Raw genomic sequence first — 19,246 nt, 5'->3', positions numbered from 1 at the left:
CCACCTGCAATGGGGCCACACCTCCCGCAGCTGCCCCTCCTCTCTGGGCCTCCGCCAGGCCCTCTCCCACCTTCTCATGGGGGCAGGGAGACTCTTCTGCTCCCCACCGCTCCAGCTTAGCCCTCAGCTACCCTTGCCCCTCACCCTCTCTGCCTTCCATTCTCCTCTCCCTTCATTTCTCAGCTCTGCTCAGGCCCTGACTTCCCTTTGGCTTCACAGCACCCAAGGCTGAGACCCCCACCATGGCTAGCCCCGGGAAGCCTGGGGCTGGGGAGGCCCAAGAGGAGGAGGGGTGGGACGAGGGGCGCGCCCCAGGGCCACCGGCAGCGACGCTGGAGCAGGCCCAGGAGCTGTTTCTGCTGTGCGACAAGGAGGCCAAGGGCTTCATCACCCGGCACGACCTGCAGCTGAGCGCCCAGCCCCAAGAGGCCGCCCGCCCCAGGGCTGACCTTGGCTACACAGCCTTGCCATCCTTGCCCGGCCAAGGCCTGCAGAGCGACCTGCCCCTCACGCCCGAACAGCTGGAGGCTGTGTTCAAAAGTCTGGACCAGGCGCACACCGGCTTCCTCACGGCTCGGGAGTTCTGCCTTGGCCTGGGTGAGCCCGGCCCCCGAGCCCCACCCCCTACCCCGTTGCTCAGACACCCTCCGCTGGCACATGTGGGACTCTCTGGGGCCCACAGCCCACGTGGGTGGCAGCCTGTGCTTCTCCGTGCTCCGGAGCACAGGTCGGTGTCTGTACACCCAGGCATCACGGGAAGCCCCCCAGATGCTGTGGCATATGTGGAGATGACCTGCTCCCTGAGCCAAACCCAGGTGGGGCTGGGAGCCAGGCATGCCTCATTTTGGCCTGAGCCCAGCTGTCACCTCCCATTCCCAGGACAAGAATCGGACCAGAATAAGGAAGAAAAACAGGAAACTGGGCTCAGAGAAAGGGCAGGATATGTGTGTGGAGGGGGGGGCGGGGGGGGCTGCGGTGGTAACCCACAGCCCGGTGATCTCTCCCTCCCATGCCCGCAGGGAAGTTGGTGGGTGTGGAGTCCGTCCCGGGTGCCCTGCCCTCCCCGGCTCCAGAGGAAACCTTCGAGGCGGGCTGGTCGGAGGTGCAAGGCACCGGGGGCTCCCTGGAGGAGGAGGACGAGGAGGAGGAGAGATTCTGCTCTGCGCTGGAGCAGCTGGGGGCGGCCCGGGTCCTGGGCGAGTGAGTCGGTGCTGGCCCGGCTCCCAGCATCCTCATCTGCTCTCTGTCCGCCTGCATGCTGCCTGTCCGTGTCGCCTGCATGTTTGTTCCCAGGCAGGGTCCCTAGGCCGGGTCTGGCCCAGTCCTTCCTTCTCAGCTGCAACTACTGCGTGCTGGGCAGGATTTCCCACAGAATTTGCATTTCAGGAGGCAGCAGTCAGGGCTGCCCCCATCACAGGCACAGCCGTGTGTACACAAGGACACAACCCCATGTACACACACCTCCTGGCCACACAAGCCCCACACAGGCACAGACTCCCGCAGGGGTGAAAGCACCCAGGAGAGGCATGCCCTGCTTGTGCAAGACTACAGGGGCCTCTGGGGGCTTCTTACCCTGCAGGGTGGGGTGGGGAGTCCCCGCTTCAGCTTCAGCCTCTGCCCTCCCTCGCCCCGCCCCTGCAGGCAGCGGGCAACTCAGATGCTCTGGACCCGGCTGCAGCGTGAGCGACCCGAACTGCTGAGCTCCTTCGAGGACGTTCTGATGCGAGCGTCGGCCTGCCTGGAGGAAGCGGCCCGAGAGCGGGAGGGCCTGGAGCAGGTGCGCTGGGGGCGGCCTGAGGGCCAGGTGGAGGGGCTCCGCGAGGTGGTAGAGGCGGGGCCGGGGGCTGTAGTGCTGGCAGGTTCTAAGCAGCTGTCTCACCCCCGGTTTCCCGAAGGCGGGAGAGCGAGCACGAGAGGGAGGTGCGGTGTCTGTACCAAGAGTTGGAGCAGCAGCTTCGCGAGCAGCGCCGGCGCCTGCGGAGTCAGGTGGGCCCGCAGCGCCGCCCCGCGCCCGGCCCAAGCCCCGAGGCGCGGGTGTCCCCGGCCCCGCCTTCTGCGAAGCGGACCCACCCGCGCTAGAGGTTTCAGAGGTAGGAAGAGATGTGGAGTTAATGGAAAGTTTATGAAAAACTCTAACAGGAGACTCATGTACCCTTAAGGTTTTGGATCAAGGATTTGCTCTCTTAGCAGAGTATTATAAACCATTCAGAAACAAAACAAAACAAACAAAAAAAACCCCCAAACCAGAAACTCCCTGGTGGACTATGAAACATGCTAGAGAAAGTGCTCCTGCCTTTGGGACATTAAGTGACCAAAACCAGAATTGCCTTCATGAGCTGGAAGTTGTCACACTAACAAGTATGAGGTTGAGCAGGACCAGGAGCAAATCATTAGAAGCTGAAGGCGGCAAAGTCAAGGATCTGGCCTAAGCAGGGCAGAGAATACCATGAGCCTCACCAGCAGATGACCCAGACCTTCTTGTCATCTACCACCATTGCACTGACGTCTTTCCCTCAGCTCACACTTCTGGCCTCAAAAAGCCAAGTAGGTTCTTGGATGGTCATCTTGGTGTGTTGATGTCATAATGTACAGCTGTTGAACTATAGCTCCACCCAAGGTGACCGTGAAAGGCATCACTCAGGGGAAATTCTCCCTTAGAGCAGTGGAATGATCATCCATTTCCATTGTATAGAAAGAGAAGTGGTCCAAGCTAAGAATATATAGACTCAGGGTAGAGGTGTAAAGTTTGGATATTGGTCAGTGTCCTGTGGGGAGAAACGTGAGAATGTCAGGGACCAGGAAATCTGAGGAAGAGGCATATGAATGGAGTTACTAGACTGGATACAGTGTTTGGTGATCCTCATATTCCATATAAATGTCCACCAGAGAGCATCTACCATGGAAGAGCTGTTAAACAACCAAATAGACAGAATTACTCAGCCAGTTGAGGTCATCCTGCTTTGTTCATCTGCCATGCCAGTGCTGGCACAATGGGCACGTGAAAAAAGTGCTGTATTGGCTGGGATGGAGGAATGCATATGCATAGGCTCCAACATTTCCATGCTGATCTAGGTACTGTTCCTTCCAAATGCCTAACTTACCAGAAACCATTGTGGCCCCCAATATAGCAACATCCCTCAAGAAGATCAGTCAGCCGCTGGTGTCAAGTTTGCTGCTATGAACCTCTTATACTCTGAACATGGCAGAAATGCATCTTGCCTAATATCAGCATAATGCAGGTATGAGTTATCTTTCCTATCTGCAAGGCCTCAGGTAGCACCAGTATCTGAGGCTGATAGAGTGGTGTATAACATGGCATTGGGCTAGAAATCCACTTTTCAGTAAAAGAATTGTCATATTGGGCAGTGACTGGTACACTGGTTCTCTTCTATTTCACATCAATGGGAAACTGCTAGCTTAATAAACAGATGAAACGGCCTGTTGAAAGTATAATTGAGGTGTCAGTACTATGACCTCCAGAGTGTACCTTCCACGAGAAATCAGTGACAATTATATGGGGCTGTGTCTTCAATAGGTTCAATATCTGAATCCAGGACTTCCCTAAGTGACCCACGTGGGGAATCTGTACTCTATGTCCCCACATATCTGCACTCTATGGGTTTAGAAGTCCTGGTTCTCAGAGGGGAAATGCTCTTACCAGGGAATGCAGCAAGAATTCTATTATACATAAAGCCTCAGCAGCTACCCAGTCACTTTGGATTCCTTGTCCAAGAGACCACCAGGAAAGAAAAGGAGTCCATGAGAATTGAAGGGGGTAATTGACCCTGTTTTCAGGAAGAGATAGGGTTGCTATTATGCAATGGGAGCAGGAAAAATTATGTTTGGCATTCAGGTGATCCATAGGTATCGGCTGGTATTCCCTTGCTCAAGTTTGATAGTAAATAGACAAATGCAGCAATGAGGACTGAAAAGGGCATAGTGATGTAAGGTTCATACTCCCCAGGGATATGACTTCTGGATTATCCTCCCATATTATCACCTAGAGCAGCAGAGGTATGAGGCAAATGTGAAGGGAACCAAGAGGAGGAAGATGGATATTAGTGTGGCTTTGAGACTAGCTGTAGCCGTTGGAACTGCAGGTGTCCCATTAACCTTCATTTTTAAAAATTCTCCAGGAACAGAGAAAAATCCAAATTCTGGCGGGGCTTTCCCCAGAACTTATTATAAAAATAAGTAGTTCTGAGCAGTGTAAGAGGTAGCCAGTAACGGATCTACTGTTCACAGCCCAGATCCCACCTATTTCCCTAGCAGTAAGAGTGCTAGTAGCTGACAGCTCTCAACTAAGTCCCTCTCTAGGAAATACCCTTATCTGAAGATAAGTGTCTTATGAAGGTCATATTACTTCCTTGGGGGCAGCCTGTATCCAATGACTATTCATGTAAGGTATAAATTCCAGGCCCCCGACTTAGGGCTTCAGAACTTTGAAGGGACATCACAAACCCCACTTCTCCACAGGATTGGCTAAGGTCTTTTTTTTTGTAACTACATTCAAATTATCTTTCTGTCTGATCTTACTTCCTTCATTCAGTTAATAAGCATTGTGCCTGAGGGCATTCCCCAACAGACTTCTTTCACGCACATCTCCATCTCAGAGTCTGTTTCTTTACCTTTAAATAAGCATTTGAAGATAATGGAAAAACACCTTTTATCAAAAATTCCAAAGCCAAATCAGAGATGGAGAAAACAAAATACATAAGATGAAAACTGACTAAAGGTGGAAATGATTTGGAGCAAATGACATAATCATTTTGGAAATTAAGATTAAATTACAAGATCCTCAAAGGTAAGAGATACTATTATCTTTAAAAGGGTAATTGAAGAGAGGAAAGGAAATGACTAAGAGAATGAATGTGTAAAAAGAATCAGAGGATGATGGTATGGAAAATAAGCAAGGGTTATACACAAACACAAAACTGGAATCCTTGAAAAAGAAAAAAAATAATGGAACAGAAATAGTATTTAAAATAATTCAAGAAAAATTTGCAGAAAAACAGAAGACTTTAACATACAATTTGAAACATTCTTGTGATAATTGTCCCAGAAAAGTGAACTTCAAGATATATCTTAGTAAAAGTATTAGATTTCAAGTTGAAGAAAACTATTGATACCTCCATGTAGAAAGACAGCCTCACTTACAAAGAAAGGAAATCATATAGGCATCTCAACAGCACGTATAAAGCAAGATAACAGTGGATCGATATCTTCTGAGTGGGGGATGGGATTATACAGGAGGAGCTTCAAGATGGCGGAAGAGTAAGACGCGGAGATTACCTTCCTCCCCACAAATACATCAGAAATACATCTACATGTGGAACAACTCCTACAGAACACCTACTGAACGCTGGCAGAAGACCTCAGACCTCCCAAAAGGCAAGAAACTCCCCACGTACCTGGGTAGGGCAAAAGAAAAAAGAAAAAACAGAGACAAAGAATAGGGACGGGACCTGCACCAGTGGGAGGGAGCTGTGAAGGAGGAAAGGTTTCCACACACTAGGAAGCCCCTTCGCTGGTGGAGACGGGGGTGGCAGAGGGGGGAAGCTTCGGAGCCACGGAGGAGAGCGCAGCAACAGGGGTGTGGAGGGCAAAGCAGAGAGATTCCCGCACAGAGGATCGGTGCCGACCAGCACTCACCAGCCCGAGAGGCTTGTCTGCTCACCCGCCGGGGCGGGCGGGGGCTGGGAGCTGAGGCTCGGGCTTCGGTCGCATTGCAGGGAGAGGACTGGGGTTGGCGGCGTGAACACAGCCTGAAGGGGTTAGCGCACCACAGCTAGCCGGGAGGGAGCCCGAGAAAAAGTCTGGACCTGCCGAAGAGGCAAGAGACTTTTTCTTGCCTCTTTGCTTCCTGGTGCGCGAGGAGAGGGGATTAAGAGCGCCGCTTAAAGGAGCTCCAGAGACGGGCGCGAGCCGCGGCTATCAGCGCGGACCCCAGAGACGGGCATGAGACGCTAAGGCTGCTGTTGCCGCCACCAAGAAGCCTGTGTGCGAGCACAGCTCACTCTCCACACCTCCCCTCCCGAGAGCCTGTGCAGCCCGCCACTGCCAGGGTCCCGTGATCCAGGGAAAACTTCCCCGGGAGAACACACGGCGCCTCAGGCTGGTGCAATGTCACGCTGGCCTCTGCCGCCGCAGGCTCGCCCCGCATCCGTATCCCTCCCTCCCCCCGGCCTGAGTGAGCCAGAGCCCCGGAATCAGCTGCTCCTTTAACTCCGTCCTGTCTGAGCGAAGAACAGACGCTCTCAGGCAAACTACACGCAGAGGCGGGTCCAAATCCAAAGCTGAACCCCGGGAGCTGTGCCAACAAAGAAGAGAAAGGGAAATCTCTCCCAGCAGGTTCAGGAGCAGCGGATTAAATCTCCACAATCAACTTGATGTACCCTGCATCTGTGGAATACCTGAATAGACAACGAATCATCCCAAATTGAGGAGGTGGACTTTGGGAGCAATGATATATATATATATATTTCCCCTTTTTCTCTTTTTGTGAGTGTGTATGTGTATGCTTCTGTGTGTGATTTAGTCTGTATAGCTTTGCTTTTACCATTTGTCCTAGGGTTCTGTCTGTCCTTTTTTTTTTTTTTTTTATTACTTAAAAGAATTTTTTTTTCTTAATTTCTTTTTTTTTTTTAATCTAACATTCCTTTTCTTTTTTTTTGGATGACCACAACAAAAGCAACAATGGTTGCAATTACCAAACACAAAACACACTCATACTATGTCATAATATTGACATTCAGTCCAGTAATTCTCCACTGTAACAGCTCCTTTACTTTGCAGTGAAAATTGATTTGTATATTTTTTGCCTCTGAGTCCTTGCGGGATTTTTTTTTTTAATTCAAACAGAAAGCCACAAAAATTATAATCAACCTCATCAGTTCACTCAGTCCCATTTAATTAATTTTTTTTATCTTGATCTTTTGTTAGCACTTTTATGAATTCATCAGTTTTCCATTAGAGTTCTGAAAATCCTTATTCATTCAGTTCAGCAGTATAGTCAGTTACCAGAAACCTGTATTTGTCAGAGTCTTTTCCATGAATTTCTTGAAGATGAAACCCTTTTATAAACCCATTTTTTGCAAAAGCATCAGAGTACACCCAGAACTGTCTGTAAATGACAAAACACTTAAAGATGACCACGGTTAAAGATTTGATGAAAGTTCATAATAATGCAATTGACAAGGAAATTTAGTTATTTCTGAGATATACATTTTAAAGTAATAACTAGAATTATGACATAACATTATACCAGAATATATAAGATTTTTAGAAATTTCATGTAATGTCTGAAACATTTATATTAACATATTTCCATACAAATAACCCAAAGAGAGTTTAGTATTAATTGTTTATTTGTTGTTTGTTGGTTTTTTTACACTGCAGGTTCTTATTAGTCATCAATTTTATACACATCAGTGTATACATGTCAATCCCAATCGCCCAATTCAGCACATAATAACTTTATTTTATTTTACTTTATTTTATTTTATTTTATTTTATCTTCTCTTCTATTTTCTTTCTTTTTTTTCTCCCTTTTATTTTGAGCTGTGTGGAGGACAGGCTCTTGGTGCTCCAGCCAGGCATCAGGGCTGTGCCACTGAGGTGGGAGAGCCAAGTTCAGGACACTGGTCCACAAGAGACCTCCCAGCTCCACGTAATATCAAACGGCAAAAATCTCCCAGAGATCTCCATCTCAACGCCAAGACCCAGCTCCACTCAATGACCAACAAGCTACAGTGCAGGACACCCTATGCCAAACAACTAGCAAGACAGGAACACAACCCCATCCATTATCACAGAGGCTGCCTAAAATCATAATAAGGCCACAGACACCCCAAAACACACCACCAGATGTGGACCTGCCCACCAGAAAGACAAGATCCAGCCTCATCCACCAGAACACAGGCACTAGTCAACTCCACCAGGAAGCCTACACAACCTGCTGAACCAACCTTAGCCACTGGGGAGAGACACCAAAAACAACGGAAACTATGAACCTGCAGCCTGCAAAAAGGAGACCCCAAACACAGTAAGTTAAGCAAAATGAGAAGACAGAGAAACACACAGCAGATGAAGGAGGAGGTAAAAACCCACCAGTCCTAACAAATGAAGAGGAAATAGGCAGTCTACCTGAAAAAGAATTCAGAATAATGATAGAAAAGATGATCCAAAATCTTAGAAATAGAATGGAGAAAATACAAGAAACGTTTAACAAGGACCTAGAAGAACTAAAGAGCAAACAAACAGAGATGAACAACACAATAAACGAAATTAAAAATTCTCTAGAAGGGATCAATAGCAGAATAACTGAGTCAGAAGAACAGATACGTGACCTGGAAGATAAAATAGTGGAAATAACTACTGCAGAGCAGAATAAAGAAAAAAGAATGAAAAGACTTGAGGACAGTCTCAGAGACCTCTGGGACAATATTAAATGCACCAACATTTGAATTATAGGGGTCCCAGAAGAAGAAGAGAAAAAGAAAGGGACTGAGAAAATATTTGAAGAGATTAGAGATGAAAACTCCCCTAACATGGGAAAGGAAATAGTTAATCAAGTCCAGGAAATGCAGAGTCCCATACAGGATAAATCCAAGGAGAAACATGCCAAGACACATATTAATCAAACTATCAAAAATTAAATACAAAGAAAAAATATTAAAATCAGCAAGGGAGAAACAACAAGTAACACATAAGGGAATCCCCATAAGGTTAACAGCTGATCTTTCAGCAGAAACTCTGCAAGCCAGAAGGGAGTGGCAGGACATATTTAAAGTGATGAAGGAGAAAAACCTACAACCAAGATTACTCTACCCAGCAAAGATCTCATTCAGATTTGACAGAGAAATTAAAAGCTTTACAGACAGGCAAAAGCTAAGAGAATTCAGCACCACCAAACCAGCTTTACAACAAATGCTAAAGGAACTTCTCTAGGCAGGAAACACAAGAGAAGGAAAAGACCTACAGTAATAAACCCAAAACAATTAAGAAAATGGTAATAAGAACATACATGTCGATAATTACCTTAAATGTAAATGGATTAAATGCTCCAACCGAAAGACATAGACTGGCTGAATGGACACAAAAACAAGACCCATATACATGCTGTCTACAAGAGACCCATTTCAGACCTAGGGACACATTCAGACTGAAAGTGAGGGGATGGAAAAAGATATTCCATGCAAATGGAAATCAAAAGAAAGCTGGAGTAGCAATTCTCATATCAGACAACACAGACTTTAAAACAAAGACTATTGCAAGAGACAAAGAAGGACACTACATAATGATAAAGGGATCAATCCAAGAAGAAGATATAACAATTGTAAATATTTATGCACCCAAAATAGGAGCACACCAATACATAAGGCAAATACTAACAGCCATAAAAGGGGAAATCAACAGTAACACAATCATAGTAGGGGACTTTAACACCCCACTTTCACCAATGGACAGATCATCCAAAATGAAAATAAATAAGGAAACACAAGCTTTAAATGATACATTAAACAAGATGGACTTAATTGATATTTATAGGATATTCCATCCTAAAACAACAGAATACACATTCTTCTCAAGTGCTCATGGGACATTCTCCAGGGTAGATCATACCTTGGGTCACAAATCAAACCTTGGTAAATTTAAGAAAATTGAAACCGTATCAAGTATCTTTTCTGACCACAATGCTATGAGACTAGATATCAATTACAGGAAAAAATGTATAAGAAATACAAACACATGGAGGCTAAACAACACACTACTTAATAACCAAGAGATGACTGAAGAAATCAAAGAGGAAATCAAAAAATACCTAGAAACAAGTGACAATGAAAACACAATGACCGAAAACCTATGGGATGCAACAAAAGCAGTTCTAGAGGGAAGTTTATAGCTATACAAGCCTACCTTAAGAAACAAGGAACATCTCTAATAAACAACCTAACCTTACACCTAAAGCAATTATAGAAAGAAGAACAAAAAACCCCAAAAGTAAGCAGAAGGAAAGAAATAAAGATCAGATCAGAAATAAATGAAAAAGAAATGAAGGAAACAATAGCAAAGATCAATAAAATGAAAAGCTGGTTCTCTGAGAAGATAAACAAAATTGATAAATCATTATCCAGACTTATCAAGAAAAAAAGGGAGAAGACTCAAATCAATAGAATTAGAAATGAAAAAGGAGAAGTAACCACTGACACTGCAGAAATACAAAGGATCATGAGAGATTACTACAAGCAACTATATGCCAATAAAATGGACAACCTGGAAGAAACAGACACATTCTTAGAAATGCACAACATTCTGAGACTGAACCAAGAAGAAATAGAAGATATAAACAGACCAATCACAAGCACTGAAATTGAAACTGTGATTAAAAATCTTCCAACAAACAAAAGCCCAGGACCGGATGGCTTCACAGGTGAATTCTATCAAACATTTAGAGACGAGCTAACATCTATCCTTCTCAAACTCTTCCAAAATATAACAGAGGGTGGAACACTCCCAAACTCATTCTGCGAGGCCACCATTGCTCTGATACCAAAAACAGACAAAGATGTCACAAAGAAAGAAAACTACAGGCCAATATCACTGATGAACACAGATGCAAAAATCCTCAACAAAATACTAGCAAACGGAATCCAACAGCACATTAAAAGGATCATATATTATGAGCAAGTGGGGTTTATCCCAGGAATGCAAGGATTCTTTGATATATGCAAATCAACCAACGTGATACACCATATTAACAAATTGAAAGAGAGAAACCATATGATCATCTCAATAGATTCAGAGAAAGCTTTCGACAAAATTCAACACCCATTTATGATAAAAACCCTGCAGAAAGTAGGCATAGAGGGAACTTTCCTCAAAATAATAAAGGCCATATATGACCAACCCACAGAAAACATCATCCTCAATGGTGAAAAATTGAAACCATTTCCACTAAGATCAAGAACAATACAAGGATGTCTACTCTCACCATTATTATTCAACATAGTTTTGGAAGTCCTAGCCACAGCAATCAGAGAAGAAAAATTAATAAAATAATACAAATTGAAAAGAAGAAGTAAAACTGTCATTGTTTGCAGATGACATGATACTATACATAGAGAATCCTAAAGATTCCACCAGAAAACTACTAGAGCTAATCAATGAATTTGGTAAAGTAGCAGGATACAAAATTAATGCACAGAAATCTCTTGCATTCCTATACACTAATGATGAAGAATCTGAAAGTGAAATTAAGAAAACACTCCCATTTACCGTTGCGACAAAAAGAATAAAATATCTAGGAATAAACCTACCTAAGGAGACAAAAGACCTGTATGCAGAAAATTATAGGACACTGATGAAAGAAATTAAAGATGATACAAATAGATGGACAGATATACCACATTCTTGGATTGGAAGAATCAACATTGTGAAAATGACTGTACTACCCAAAGCAATCTACAGATTCAATGCAATCTCTATCAACCTACCACGGGCATTTTTCACAGAAGTAGAACAAAAAATTTCACAATTTGTATGGAAACACAAAAGACCCCGAATAGCCAAAGCAATCTTGAGAAAGAGTAACGGAGCTGGAGGAATCAGGCTCCCTGACTTCAGACTATACTACAAAGCTACAGTAATCAAGACAGTATGGTACTGGCACAAAAACAGAAATATAGATCAATGGAACAGGATAGAAAGCCCAGAGATAAACCCACGCACATATGGTCACCTTATCTTTGATAAAGGAGGCAAACATATACAGTGGAGAAAAGGCAGCCTCTTCAATAAGTGGTGCTGGGAAAACTGGACAGCTACATATAAAAGAATGAAATTAGAACACTCCCTAACACCATACACAAAAATAAACTCAAAATGGATTAAAGATCTAAATGTAAGGCCAGACACCATCAAACTCTTAGAGGAAACCATAGGCAGAACACTCTATGACATAAATCACAGCAAGGTCCTTTTTGACCCACCTCCTAGAGAAATGGAAATAAAAATGAAAATAAACAAATGGGACCTAATGAAACTTAAAAGCTTTTGCACAGCAAAGGAAACCATAAAGAAGACAAAAAGACAACCCTCAGAATGGGAGAAAATATTTGCAAATGAAGCAACTGACAAAGGATTAATCTCCAAAACATACAAGCAACTCATGCAGCTCAATATCAAAAAAACAAACAACCCAATCCAAAATTGGACAGAAGACCTAAATAGACATTTCTCCAAAGAAGATATACAGATTGCCAACAGACACATGAAAGAATGCTCAACATCATTAATCATTAGAGAAATGCAAATCAAAACTACAATGAGATATCATCTCACACCGGTCAGAATGGCCATCATCAAAAAATCTACAAGCAATAAGTGCTGGAGAGAGTGTGGAGAAAAGGGAACCCTCTTACACTGTTGATGGGAATGTAAATTGATACAGCCACTATGGTGAACAGTATGGAGGTTCCTTAAAAAACTAAAAATAGAACTACCATACGACCCAGCCATCCCACTACTGGGCATATACCCTGAGAAAACCATAATTCAAAAAGAGTCATGTACCAAAATGTTCATTGCAGCTCTATTTACAATAGCCAGGACATGGAAGCAACCTAAGTGTCCATCAACAGATGAATGGATAAAGAAGATGTGGCACATATATACAATGGAATATTACTCAACCATAAAAAGGAATGAAACTGAGTTATTTGTAGTGAGGTGGATGGACCTAGAGACTGTCATACAGAGTGAAGTAAGTCAGAAATAGAAAAACAAATACCGTATGCTAACACATATATGTGGAATCTAAAAAAAAAGAAAGATAATGGTGAGAAGAACCTAGGGGCAAGACGGGAATAAAGATGCAGACCTACTAGAGAATGGACTTGAGGATATGGGGAAGGGGAAGGGTAAGCTGGGACAAAGTGAGAGAGTGGCATGGACATATATACACTACCAAACATAAAATAGATAGCTAGTGGGAAACAGCCGCATAGCACAGGTAGATCAGCTCGGTGCTTTGTGACCACCTAGAGGGATGGGATAGGGAGGGTGGGAGGCCGGGAGATGTAAGAGGGTGGGAGATGCAAGAGGGAAGAGATATGGAGACATATGTATATGTATAACTGATTCACTTTGTTATATAGCAGAAACTGACACACCATTGTAAAGCAATTATACTCTAATAAAGATGTTAAAAAAAAAAAGATAACAGTGGATCACTATTTTCAATAAATTCAAGGAAAAGAGGATTTTATATCTATTTAAGCTACATTTTGCAATTAATATGTGTAGAAAAAATCGGAAATAGAAAATTCCTATGAAAGTACAAAGTAATAATTGCTATAGGCAAGATCCACTGATGCAAAACTTAAAGGAGAAACAAGATATCTTATAGTCTGAAAATATCTCTACCAAATATTTATTAATTCCTGAGGTGGTGTTAACATATTTTCATAGATTTTTTGATTCTCCTCCTTCCAGGCGATAGAGCATAGTATCTCTTGTTCCTGATCTTAGTGGAAATGCTTTTAGCTTTTCACCATTGAATATGGTGTAAGCTGTGGGCTTAGCATTTATGGCTTTTATTATGTTGAGGTATGTAACCTCTATACCCACTTTCTGGAGAGTTTTTTTCATAAATTGATGTTGAATTTTTTCAGAAGGTTTTTCTGAATGTATTGAGATGATCATATGATTTTTATTCTTCAATTTTTTTGCTGTGGTGTATCACATTGATTGACTTGCAGATATTGAACCATCCTTGCATACTTGGGATAAATCCCACTTGATCATGGTGTATGATTCTTTTAATGTATTGTTGAATTTGGTTTGCTAATATTTATTTGAAGATTTTTCTGCCTGTATGTTCATCATTGATATTGACCTGTAATTTTCTTTTTTGTGATATATTTTTCTGGTTTTGATATCAGGGTAATCCTTGCAATGTAAAATGAGTTTGGAAGCTTTCCTTCCTCTGTAATTTTTTAGAATAATTTGATAAGAATGGGTGTTAACTCTTCTCTAAATGTTTGGTCGAATTCACCTGTGGAGCTATCTGGTCCTGGACTTTGTTGGGAGTTTCTTTTTTTTTTTTTAACTGATTCAATTTCTGTACTGGTAATTGGTCTGTTCATATTTTCTGTTTCTTCCTGGTTCTGTCTTGGGAGATTGTACATTTCTAGGCATTTATCCTTTTCTTCTAGGTTTTCCATTTTATTGGCATATAGTTGTTCATAATAATCTCTTAAGATCTTTTGTAATTCTGTGGTGTTGATTGTCACTTATTCTTTTTCATTTCTGGTTCATTGATTCAGGCCCTCTCTCTTTTTCTCTTGATGAGTCTAGCTAAAGGTTTAACAGTTTTGTTTATCTTTTCAAAGAACCAGTTTTTAGTTTCATTGATCTTTTCTATTTTTTTTCTTTTACTCTCTATTTCATTTATTTCTGCTCTGATCTGTATGATTTCATTCCTTCTAGTAACTTTGGTTTTTGTTTGTTCCTTTTTTCTAGTTCCTTTAGGTGTAAGGATGGGTTGTTTATCTGAGATTTTTCTTACTTCCTGAGGTAAGCTTGTTTCGCCATAAACTTTCCTCTAATAACTGCTTTTGCTGCATCCCATAGATTTTGGATCACTGTGTTTTCATTTTCATTTTTTCCTGTTTTTTAAAATTTCTTCTTTGATTTCATCATTGATCCATTGATTGTTTAGTAGCATGTTGTTTAGCTTCCACATGTTTGTGTTTTCTGGAGGGATTTTTTTCTCATTATTGATTTCTAGTCTCATAGCATTGTGGTCAGAATGCTTGATATGATTTCAACTTTCTTAAATTTCCTGAGGCTTGTTTTGTGCCCTACCATGTGTGATGTATCCTGGAGAATGTTCTAAGTGTACTTGAAACAATGTGTTTTCTTCTGTTATGGGATGGAATGTTCTATATACATATCTATTAAGTTCATTCAGTCTAATGTGTCCTTTAAGGCCAGTGTTTCCTTACTGATTTTCTGTCTGGATGATCCGTCCATTGATGTAAGTGGAGTGTTAATGTCCCCTACTATTATTGTGTTATTATCAATATCTCCCTTTATGTTCACCAATATTTGCTTTATGTATTGAGGTGCTCCTATGTTGGGTGCATACATATTTACAATTGTTGTATCTTCTTGGATTGATCCCTTGATCATTATGTTATGTACTTCTTTGTCTCCTATTACAGTCCTTGTTTTAAAGTCTATTTTGTCTGATATAAGTATTGCTACCCTAACTTAATTTTGATTTCCATTTGCATGGAATAACTTTTTCATCCTTTCATTTTCAGTCGCTGTGTGTCTTTAGATCCGAAGGGAGTGTCTTGTAGGCAGTATAAATATGGGTGTTGTTTTTGTATCCCTTCAGCCATTTTACATCTTTGGATTAGAGCATTTGGTCCTTTTACATTTAAAGTAATTCTTGATAGTATGTACTTACTGCTATTTTGTTAATTGTTTCAGGGTTGTTTTTGTACTTCATTTTTGTTCCTTTCTTCGTTTTCTTCCCTTATGATTTGATGACTGTTTTTAGTGTTATGTTTGGATTCCTTTCTATTTTTGTGTGTTGTATCTATTATGATTCTTGGTTTGTGGTTACCATGAGGTTTATATGTAGCAATCTATATAGGGGTATAGGTCTTGATTATACCACAACTCTGCCCCTGTTACCTATCTCTATGTGGTTCCTTCTTTATATCTTTAGTTGTAGTAGATATTTTCTGGTAGATTCTGGTCTTTCTCATCATGTTCTGTAAATAGATGTAATTTTGATGTGTCTGTGAGAAGAGGTGAGCTCAGGGTTTTTGTACTCTGCCATGTTGGCACAGGTAACCTATTGTCTCTGTTTGAAGTTTAAATATACTTTAAGAAATTATGTGTGGTAGCCAAGTTGACAACAGGTGGACTTGTGATGGTTAATTTTTTGTGTCAAGTTGACATGGCCTAGGGATGCCCAGATATCCAGTTAACATTATTTTCGTGTGTGTCTGTGAGGGTGTTTCTAGAACAGATTAGTATTGAACTAGTGGACTAAGTAAAGTTGATTGCAGCACCCTTTGTGGGTGGGTGTCATCTCATCCATTCTGGGCTTGAACGGAACAGAAAGGCAGAGGAAGGCTGATTGATCAGGAACATGAATCTTATTTTGCCCTCCATGCTCTTGTTTCTCAGGGTTTCATACATGTAGTGGAATATATACCATTGGCTCTCCAATTTCAAGCCTAAAACTACCATCAGCTTTCCTGGATCTCCACCTTGCAGATAGCAGATCATGGGTCTTCTAAGCCTCCATAATAAGGTGAGTCACATCTAATAATACAAGTCTTTAGATATAGGTGTAGATATGGTTATGGAGGTACATGTAGATGTAGATTTATATAGAGAGTGATATAGGTTGATCTCTATATCTGTCTACATGTATGTGTATATATGTGTGTATATATATTGTAGAGATAGATATAGATATAGATATATATCTCCTATTGGTACTATCCTGGACAATCCTGACTAATACAAACACTGAATATTTAGTGAACCACATTCTTTATATTGAAAAATAAATGGAAATATGCAGTTGTTAACTGTAACCCCCAAATGAAGCTGACTTAGAAGGTACCTTCTCAAGCAAGGTATCATCATATTTTTATAGCACAAGGAATAACTTGTATATGAAACTTCTTTGAGAATGATGGTCCAAAATTTGATCCAGCCTGACAACTAGTTTTTTCTAGTGAAATCAGTGTATCTCTCCTGGAAGTTGACCTGGTCTAATCTTGTGCCCACCTCCTGAAATATGTAATAATGACATTGTTGGAAATACTTTAATCCAAAATCTAACTAAAGGGCTTCTCTTGATATATCCCAGGAGCTAGTCTTCATGATAAAAAGAATAAGATTAATTCACTTTATGTGTATGATACTTGTGATTATCTTAAAAGAAACAGGGTGGTGAACTGACATGCAGTAGCCATCCCAGGCAAAGTGATCTCCCTGAACTCATTACAAGATTGAAAACAAGTGATGCACTCCTACTTCATCTGAAGCATTTTTTTTTTTTTAATTTATTTATGGCTGTGTTGGGTCTTCGTTTCTGTGCGAGGGCTTTCTCTACTTGCGGCAAGTGGGGGCCACTCTTCATCGCGGTGCGCGGGCCTCTCACTGTCGCGGCCTCTCTTGTTGCGGAGCACAGGCTCCAGACGCGCAGGCTCAGTAGTTGTGGCTCACGGGCCTAGTCGCTCCGCGGCATGTGGGATCTTCCCAGACCAGGGCTCGAACCCGTGTCTCCTGCATTGGCAGGCAGATTCTCAACCACTGCGCCACCAGGGAAGCCCCATCTGAAGCATTTTTGAAGTCATATTTATTTCAATTGTTTGTATATTTCATAAGTACTTATTTAGGACCTCATATGTGTAAATAGCTGTGCTAAGCACCACAAAAGATTGAAGAATAATCAGACTTGTAAGTCATAATCTGAAAAAAAAATGCTTGTAGGCCAAAAATAAGTATTACACAAGGTCATTTGTGGTCTAAAAGAACAAATAAACTACTCAGTGTTTCAAACGAGGAAGCATTCCTATTCTCTCTGAGGTAATCTGGAAATGCATCATGGAAACTGTAACATTTAAGATAGACTTTGAAGAAAGGACCATTTCAATTGTAAACGAAGACAGATGCACCTGTAGAGAGCATTCTCAGTGGACAGACCTGTATGAACAAAACCATGTACCTGAGAGGAAGGTTTGTCCAGAGGCTGTCAGTAATTCATTTTGGGTATAACATATGGTCCATTAGGAAAATTGTGGAGGCAGAGATTTCAGAATTAAATCAAATCTGGGGGGAAAGTCCTCAAATAATGCCAGCATAAGCAAATGCAAGGTAATATATTTAGATGTAGATGTGTTTATTATCATGTTATCTATACATAGATCTGAAAATTAAACATATGTTTATTCATATATGAAGTTCTGCATACAGGTACCATATATACACATAATCTGGTAGCAATGGCAATCCACTAAAATTTATTGAAGAGGAATATTATTTAATCAGAGTTTTGTTTATGAAGAATAATCTTACACTAATGTTTGGGAAGTAAGAGAATATCAACACAATATAAAGGAAGTAACAAGACTATTGCAAATGACAAATATGAGTAATTTTAGGGTGAGGGCCTCAGTGGTGTCAGTAGGAATGTATATGGAATCAGTGATGAGATTGGAAGGTCAGAGATGGACCTGAAGATGAATCACTTATTATTCATAGAGTATGGAGTGGGACAAAAGCTAACATTTAAGGACTTTGGGGGCACAAATCATGTAAACTCTCGTTCATTTTTATGTCTTTTCTAGCTACTCACTGGACTCTCCAATATCATATCATCTTAAAACTATTTGAACTTTGGTAATATGCATTTGAAGCCTCTTTTACTCAACAATATATTCTAATAACCTTTACATATTACTTCTTTTTTTCTTATCAGTCTCTTTATTTTTAAATTGTAGGAACGATTAATCCATTTCCTTCCTATTCTGTCATTTCTCTTTTCCTCTCTATGCCCATCCCAATTAAATCTGAAATCTCATCTCTTAGCTTTCTGAATTAGTAAAGCTTTTCAGATTACCATATAACATACAAGAAAACTGGACAGTGCCTTTCAAGGCATCATAGACAGTGAGAGGCAGCTTCCCTCTTATTATTTATAGACACACACTGAGCTAAAAGCATCCTCTTACAATTTGTTCTGACTTTCACTTATTTAACTCCTTTCTCATTTTTTCTTATTGCCTTCTCATTTCTGCTGATTTCTCTGTGTAATATGAGAATTAAGTCCCCACAAGAAATAAATTTCACCATGTCCCAAATAGAACGTAATGAAAGTCCTTTTGGTGGCTAGCAAAATTCCTGTAATTGGCCTGTTTCCTTAAACACAAACCTGCCTCCACTGTGGAGGTAAACATGATATGAGCTTCCAGGCTGCACAGCTGTTTTACTATCAAAAAAATCATATTCAGTTTTTTTTCAGAGCAATTGTGCTATTATAGTGCATCGTGCATTTATGGAGCCACATTGAGAACATATGTGTAAAATATATTAATTTATTTTCCTCTTTAATTAATTTGACTTGAACACGTGATTAAATTTTTCTATGGTTTTTATGCTTTTGACTAATATATGCACATATTTTAATATATTTATTAGTACTCCTACC

At 41.3% G+C, this 19,246-nt stretch overlaps 1 protein-coding gene across 1 annotated transcript; it reads left to right on the top strand.

Moving 5' to 3' along the window:
* Nucleotides 1-242: 242 nt before the first annotated feature.
* Nucleotides 243-2,079, top strand: LOC133092958 (EF-hand calcium-binding domain-containing protein 4A-like). Its single transcript, XM_061192716.1, has 5 exons — nt 243-403; nt 482-597; nt 1,020-1,200; nt 1,642-1,776; nt 1,884-2,079. Exons 1-5 carry the CDS (start codon nt 243-245, stop codon nt 2,077-2,079), a joined length of 789 nt encoding a protein of 262 aa, XP_061048699.1.
* The last annotated feature ends 17,167 nt before the right edge of the window (nt 2,080-19,246 follow it).

The sequence above is a fragment of the Eubalaena glacialis genome, chromosome 6 (genome assembly GCF_028564815.1).
Source record: "Eubalaena glacialis isolate mEubGla1 chromosome 6, mEubGla1.1.hap2.+ XY, whole genome shotgun sequence".
Taxonomy (NCBI): domain Eukaryota; kingdom Metazoa; phylum Chordata; class Mammalia; order Artiodactyla; family Balaenidae; genus Eubalaena; species Eubalaena glacialis.
Note: the sequence above shows the minus strand (reverse complement) of the source record. Positions and strands in the feature narration are given on the sequence as shown.